The sequence below is a fragment of the Sardina pilchardus genome, chromosome 4 (assembly GCF_963854185.1).
Source record: "Sardina pilchardus chromosome 4, fSarPil1.1, whole genome shotgun sequence".
In the NCBI taxonomy this organism is placed as follows: domain Eukaryota; kingdom Metazoa; phylum Chordata; class Actinopteri; order Clupeiformes; family Clupeidae; genus Sardina; species Sardina pilchardus.
In genome coordinates this window covers 38,984,070-38,991,566 of record NC_084997.1, presented here as the reverse complement: position 1 = coordinate 38,991,566, position 7,497 = coordinate 38,984,070, and the positions used below count along the sequence as shown (strand labels likewise).

Here is a 7,497-nt window from a genome sequence, read left to right as displayed (position 1 = left end):
TCCCTTCCAAATTTCAGAACGTCCCGCCCATTTTGAAAGCCTTTTTCAGAAATGTGAAGTGGGTGGAGTTATGGGGTGCAGTTACACTTTAATTAGGCTTGTAAAGTGAGTTAATTTTTTTAAATCAAAGGTGAATATATACTATTATAACATCAGAGAACACTGTAATATTCAATTCATCCATTCTATGTCCTTTTTAACATTTGCACAGCAGTTAGTGCATTTCTCAAAACAATTAGTGCAAACAGCACCACCTAGTGGATAACCTAGTGGACAACCTGCAAAAGCATGTCACTTGCTCTAAATGGATGGTCCATTCCTCAAAAGCAAGTATTCATGTCAATGAAACTGGCAGTGTCTTCAAAATGAGAAGTCTTGACATCATCAGGTACAAGATTGAATGGCTTTGTCATGTTTTCATTATGACAGTTTATTCTCTCAGAGTTTTCCAACACAAAAAAACACATTGCTGTAGTTAGGGGAATAAGTCAGTAAGACACTGAATACGTACTGTAGTGTTCACATTTTTACTGTTTATTGCAATTCTACAGCATTGTGACATAATTTGTCAACTAGTTCAACACTCAAACAATGAAATGAAGACTATTAGTGTTATTGGGAACGACTATTCAGCATCCATAAGTATAGTTCATTTTAACTGACATGACATAATCAAAGGACAATGTTCTAAAACAGCAGAAATCATGTGAAAGCAACTGATACATGCCCAAAAGCATTTGCAATTTGTTCAGAGGAAGGCGAAATTGCTACTATGATGTGCACAAATGACTAAATGTTGTGGAGGTTGAAGTAATAGTTATGAGAAGTTCCATTCTGATCTGAGAAAAGCACCAGAGCGACTGAGAAAAACTGTGTTGGAACTGTGCTTTTAGAACTGTTGTGCCCGATTGTGCCTTATAATGAGTGTCCTGAATGAACTGTGCTTTTAGAACTGTTGTGCCCGATTGTGCCTCATAATGAGTGTCCTGAATGAACTGTGCTTTTAGAACTGTTGTGCCCGATTGTGCCTTATAATCAGTGTCCTGAATGAACTGTGCTTTTAGAACTGTTGTGCCCGATTGTGCCTTATAATGAGTGTCCTGAATGAACTGTGCTTTTAGAACTGTTGTGCCCGATTGTGCCTTATAATGAGTGTCCTGAATGAACTGTGCTTTTAGAACTGTTGTGCCCGATTGTGCCTTATAATGAGTGTCCTGAATGAACTGTGCTTTTAGAACTGTTGTGCCCGATTGTGCCTTATAATGAGTGTCCTGAATGAACTGTGCTTTTAGAACTGTTGTGCCCGATTGTGCCTTATAATCAGTGTCCTGAATGAACTGTGCTTTTAGAACTGTTGTGCCCGATTGTGCCTTATAATCAGTGTCCTGAATGAACTGTGCTTTTAGAACTGTTGTGCCCGATTGTGCCTTATAATCAGTGTCCTGAATGAACTGTGCTTTTAGAACTGTTGTGCCCGATTGTGCCTCATAATGAGTGTCCTGATGGATTCCATTTCCCCCCGTAGGCCACCCCATTGGAGGAGGAGATATGAGATGAGCTGCTAACTGGAAGAGCAGTGAAAGGCCTCTTCAAGATGAGTTTCCCTGAGGAGCCACCAGGGGGAGCTACTGCGTCTGCCTGGGGAGAAGAGAACGTGGGGCCAGAGGGCGCTAATGAGCAGCAGAGGCCTTTGCCTGCTGGGGGGAGCGACCAGAAGATTGCTGCCAGCCTCCAACTGAGGGGAGACCAGCCAGATGAACCAGAGGAACTTGACAGGTAGGCTGACCTCAAACACTCACATCGGGTCTATTCAGTTACAGTCGCAGACCAGCCAACCTGTAGGCACTAAGTGTAGCAGTCACATTTTCACAAATACGCTGTTGTGAATTGTTACTTAAAAGTAGACAAAACCGAGCAGACATTCAACTTCCCTGGAGCATGCAATTTCATGCAAAGAGTAAGATAGAGAGAGAGAGAGTGATGAGACTGTGAGGGAGAATTATTGGCAAAGCATGTGGATTGGCAACTCTTCATGTTAATTTCTACACTATCTGCTGTTTCTAGTTAGTTCACTTGTGTGAGTACATCTTTTTTCAGGCTCAGTGGTACTCTTTAGTTTCTTTAAGGTTTGCAGATCTGAAGTCGGCTGAAAGAATTGAATAAAACACGTCAATTGGGTTAACCATTCAAAAAAAAACCCAGTGCATCTCAAAAATGCTCCTGTGTGTCTGTAGTGGTTTTATGTAGATAAACATCCTCACATGTGTCTGGGTTCATAGGTCAGAAAGGCGATCCTCTCCTGTGCCCAGTCTGATGTCCATGCAGAGTGACTGGTCCATGCAGAGTGACCGGTCCATGCAGAGTGACTGGTCCATGGAGGGTCCATGGAGATTCCGTGGAGAAGGACAAGAAAAGGCCACTAAGTAAGTAAACATTTACACTAAAATAATTGACACAGTTAATTATTATTATACATTGCAAAACATACAATCTTACTTAAAGAGACCCTATGCAACTTTTTCATAGTCATAAAATCACTTAGAAATTGTTGTTTTGCTTGACTGACCAGTTTTATCGAAAACAGTAATATTTCCTCCCGCCCCCAGTGTCCCTATCGTCCCTATCCGCTATTGCAACCTTGCAGTTTGTTTAGGAGACGATCGTTCCCTGTTTACATCTGGAAAGCTGAGACGCATAAAGAACAAGAAGAACCACGCTTGCTATTTATATATTTATATATAGCCTATATATGTATAAATATACACGCTAAAGCTGTCGGGGAAGCTCTGCAGAGAAATATGCAAGCATAAAACGAGCGAAAATGAAAAACGAAATGAAATCGCCAATCCTGCATAGTTTCTCTTTAAGCAATAAACCCTGAGAGGCCGTGGTTTATACTGTATATTAGAACAGCTAAGGGGTGTTGTTAGGCACGACGCAAAGTCTAAACCATGGAACCGAGTGGCGTATTGCTTTTCTAAAACGGTTACTACATTGATCTAATGGTATCCATTAAACAGTGTAGGGAAGCTTAATTAAGCAATAAGCCCCGATAGGCCGTGGGTTATACTGTATAATCGAAAAGCTAAGGGTACCGTGACAACGCATCGGGGACAGCGTTTAGAGTACCCTTCCGGTACCATGACAACGCATCAGGACAGCGTTTAGAGTACCCTTCCGGTACCATGACAACGCATCAGGACAGCGTTTAGAGTACCCTTCCGGTACCGTGACAACGCATCAGGGACAGCGTTTAGAGTACCCTTCCGGTACCGTGACAACGCATCAGGACAGCGTTTAGAGTACCCTTCCGGTACCATGACAACGCATCAGGACAGCGTTTAGAGTACCCTTCCGGTACCGTGACAACGCATCAGGGACAGCGTTTAGAGTACCCTTCCGGTACCGTGACAACGCATCAGGGACAGCGTTTAGAGTACCCTTCCCGGCCTTCCGGTACCCAACAGTGAAAGCAAAAGGTTGAAGACTCTTTACTCCCTTTAGGAAGTGTTGCCAGATCACAGCTAAGCACTCCTTTTCAGAGACAGAGTCATCTCCCTCAGCCCCATTCAACAGGCGAGATGCATAAGTGATCACATGTTCTCCATCAGTATCTTCCTGAGTTGATAAACAAACATCACTAGCATCAGTAGAGGCTTTGAGAGATCTGGACCATCAACCAAATAGTCCACACACTCTCTCTCATGACCTTATTCACAGTGACAACTTGCGTTGCCTAAATCAGAGGTGTATCTTACTACTTGTTCAGGAAATCGCGGATAGGCTGTTGACTTTAGGCTACAACTGAGCATGTCATCATTCATCCTATTCCATCACTAAAATCATGTTTGCAAAACTAATATGGTTTGAGCACTGAACAATCTCACAAAATCACAACAAGGACTCTTTTTCAGGGCTAGAATTAGCGGTTCAGCACCCCTAGAAATAGCCTAGCGCCGCCTGTACCCACTCTCACTCAAGTCATGTCATGTTGCGTAAATACAGCATATTTCATCTCTGTCCATGCAGTGAATCAGATGTGCAGCTGTGTGATGTTTGTCTAAGTCCAGCGGTGAAGAGCTGCCTGACCTGCATGGACTCCTACTGTATGAGCTGCATCAGACCGCACTACTGTGATCCAGACCTGCAGAGACACCAGCTGCAGGACCTCCAGCTACACGGGCATGATGCCACTGGGCAGGTGGGCACGGATAGAGACCAGGTGCAGATCAGTAGTCTGGGCAGGTGGGCACGGATAGAGACCAGGTGCAGATCAGTAGTCTGGGCAGGTGGGCACGGATAGAGGCCAGGTGCAGATCAGTAGTCTGGGCAGGTGGGCAGGTGCAGATCAGCAGTCTGGGCAGGTGGGCAGGTGCAGATCAGTAGTCTGGGCAGGTGGGCACGGATAGAGACCAGGTGCAGATCAGTAGTCTGGGCAGGTGGGCAGGTGCAGATCAGTAGTCTGGGCAGGAGAACCCTGTAGTGAATATGAACCATTACTCTTATTAACACAGTGATTATTATGTGTTACTGCAGGATCCCCACAAGCCATCCATCAACAAAGAGCGTATGTTGAATACAGTTCAATATATTACTTTTGTTATTATAAAAGAAAATCACTAAATGCTGAAAACTAAAAGGTCTCCTGTGTCTCCAGATGTTCCTCCACCTGGACAGATCCGGTTCCCCTCAGTGACACCAGACTCAGTTACTGTCAGCTGGTCACCACCAGAGGGCGCTGGAGCCCACAGCTACAGGGTGACCTGGAGAGGAGCCCAGAAAGAGCGCAGCTCCACAGTGGAAGGTCTGAAGATGGAGGTGACAGGGCTTCTTCCAGGACAGAAGTACCACTTCACTGTGGCCACCCTCACAGAAGATGGCCGCCAGAGCACATGTGTGGAGAGATTTGTCTACACAAGTGAGATCAATAGATCATTTCAATAATAGATGTTTAACTGACATTAGATCACACTGTAGTAGGAATCAGTCCAGATAGCACAAAGGAGTTCGCTATTATATTGCTGGGAGCAATTGTGTCATCTCAAAATATTAATGGTGACCAGACCTACACCCATGGAGTGTACTATAGTATATTGGGAGATTGCAACAAGACAAGGCTGGTTATTGCAAGAGTCTGTCAAATCAAGTCACTTTTATTTATATAGCATGTTTAAATACAACAGGAGTTAACCCAAAGTGCTTTACATTGGAAGAAGTCAGGTTTGGGCAGGACAGTTAACCCAAAGCAGTTGATCCAAAGCTGCTGCATTCTGGACCATCTGTAATTTGTGGTTGTTGGATTGCGTAAGACCTGTGTATAAAATATTGCAGTAATCAAGTCTGGAGGTAATAAAAGAATGTATAAGAATTTCAAGATCATTCTGTGATAAAAGGGATTTAAGATTCAATATTACTCTAAGTTGATAAAAAAAAAAACCACTCCTGACCATTCTATTGATTTGTTTATTAAAATTCAGAGAGCTATCCAGCATAACACCAAGATTCCTAACCACAGAGTGCAGGTTATTAGAGAGGGGACCAAGAGCACTGCTGAGGCTGGTGACATAGGAAGGGGGACCAAATATAATGACTTCAGTTTTGCTATCGTAGAGTTGTAAAAAAAAATGCATGCCATCCAAAATGTTATGTCATTGAAGTAGCCATACAGTTTGTTTAATGTGCATGTGGTCTGAGGGGAACTGGGAGGTAGATCTGAGTATCTCCAGCATAGCACTGGTACTGTATGGCATATCTGTCAAAGATACAACTCCGGGGCAGCATGTAGAGAGAGAAAATGAGGGGGCCAAGGATTGAACCTTGGGGGACCCCACATTTCATGGTGGCAGAGGAAGAGGAGTAATGTTTGTCTGTCTGATGCAATCTCTCATTCTATTGCGTTTCAGATCTAAGAGAGCGTCCAGATGAACTCCGAATAGTGCTGCTGGGGAAGACTGGAGTTGGGAAGAGCTCGACAGGAAACACCATCTTAGGGAGAGAAGTGTTTGAGGCTGAACCATCTGCTGAATCAATTACTAGCACGTGTCAGAGAGAGGTAGCTGAAGTCAATGGGAGGCAGATTAGAGTGATTGACACTCCAGGGTTGTTTGATACTGAGCTTAGTAATGAGGAGATCCAGAGAGAAATCTCTAACTGCATCTCGCTGGTACTACCGGGCCCACATGCATTCCTCCTGGTGATACCACTGGGACGGTTTACTTTAGAGGGCAGAGAGACAGTAACGTTCATTCGAAATACTTTTGGTGAAAACTCCATCAAGTATGCTATAGTGCTCTTCACAAGAGGAGATGATCTGAGGAACAAGTCCATTGAACAGTTCCTGGGACAATCTAGATTTCCTATTAGGAACCTCATTCAACAATGTGGTAACAGATACCACGTGTTTAACAACAACACCAGCGACCGTACTCAGGTTTCTGCTCTCCTGGATAAAATCAACAAAATGGTGGCAGCCAATGGAGGGGGCTATTACACTAGTTGGATGTTCCAGCAGCAGAACGAAATGGAGAGGAAGATGAAGGAGAGAGAGAAGGAACTGATGAGAGAAATGGAGGACATGAGAATGGAGAAGGAAGCTCTTCAGGCCAAATATGAAGCACAACTGGAGAGAATGAAGAAGAAAATGGAACAAGAGAGAAAGAATGCAGATGAAGAGAAAAGAAGAAGAGAAAAAGAGTTCAGGGAAAGAGAGCAGAAGGAAATAAGAAAATAGACATAGAAAGAAAGAAGAGGAGGGGAATGTGGAGCACATTTGGAAAGATCATTATGAGAGACTTAACCCAATGGAATCCTTAGAACCCAACTGATGCAGTATGTCAATAAACACTCCCATACTTCTCTGTTACATTGCTCTGCAAATATTAGTTGCAACAAGATGAGACCTATATTGCTTGATGGAGCAGAAGTGGGGCTTTCCAACGAGATTACTCACTTGTCTCTACGATCAAATATGCTACGTTTAGCGCACCCATTACTCTCATTTGAATTACTCATGAACCCGTAATTGGATAGATATGCCACGCATGTAAGATGACAGAGGAGATACAGGGCTATCAATTGATACCAAGTGCATCCTTCTGGGTTATACAACAAACAAAGTGATATAGCTCGACTTACCCCACGCTTTCGTGTGCCACGTTTATAATCCGGTTTTGAAAACGTAGCAAATTTCTGCATGGTATCCCTCAAGACTCATATTGCATCCCAATTTGTTTGACAAAGAAACACCTTTTTGCCTTTTTCATTGCAGTGCAACATCATGAGTGCACACACAGGCTAACGCGCAAACTTGGGTCAAGTCAGGTCAGATCAGTTTGTGTCACAAACATGGATCACAGAAAGGTCTTTTTTTCCTTTTGAAAGTATTTTTTGGGGCTTTTTATGCCTTTAATGTCAGGACAGTAGAGGACGACAGCAGCGAGTGAGAAGACAGTCAGCGTGGGATCCAGAAAGGACCAGGAGTCGAACCCATGTCGCCGG

The 7,497-nt window shown here is 43.7% G+C and overlaps 2 protein-coding genes across 2 annotated transcripts; both read left to right on the top strand.

The window, feature by feature from the left end:
• Positions 1 to 1,594: 1,594 nt before the first annotated feature.
• Positions 1,595 to 4,696, top strand: LOC134079090 (uncharacterized). The gene is made up of 5 exons (XM_062535259.1): positions 1,595 to 1,776; positions 2,280 to 2,423; positions 4,030 to 4,245; positions 4,537 to 4,567; positions 4,658 to 4,696. Exons 1-5 carry the CDS (start codon positions 1,595 to 1,597, stop codon positions 4,694 to 4,696), a joined length of 612 nt encoding a protein of 203 aa, XP_062391243.1.
• LOC134077955 (GTPase IMAP family member 4-like) lies at positions 4,664 to 7,103 on the top strand. Its single transcript, XM_062533589.1, has 2 exons — positions 4,664 to 4,918; positions 5,904 to 7,103. Exons 1-2 carry the CDS (start codon positions 4,813 to 4,815, stop codon positions 6,728 to 6,730), a joined length of 933 nt encoding a protein of 310 aa, XP_062389573.1. The 5' UTR covers positions 4,664 to 4,812; the 3' UTR covers positions 6,731 to 7,103.
• The last annotated feature ends 394 nt before the right edge of the window (positions 7,104 to 7,497 follow it).

Bases quoted from the DNA above. Each gene is read 5' to 3' on its own strand.
- LOC134079090 (XM_062535259.1), top strand. From the start codon at position 1,595: ATGAGTTTCCCTGAGGAGCCACCAGGGGGAGCTACTGCGTCTGCCTGG. The intron at 1,777-2,279 runs GTAGGCTGACCT...CTGGGTTCATAG, and splicing joins GAACCAGAGGAACTTGACAG to GTCAGAAAGGCGATCCTCTC. The intron at 4,246-4,536 runs GTGGGCACGGAT...GTGTTACTGCAG, and splicing joins CAGATCAGTAGTCTGGGCAG to GATCCCCACAAGCCATCCAT.
- LOC134077955 (XM_062533589.1), top strand. From the start codon at position 4,813: ATGGAGGTGACAGGGCTTCTTCCAGGACAGAAGTACCACTTCACTGTG. The intron at 4,919-5,903 runs GTGAGATCAATA...ATTGCGTTTCAG, and splicing joins GGAGAGATTTGTCTACACAA to ATCTAAGAGAGCGTCCAGAT.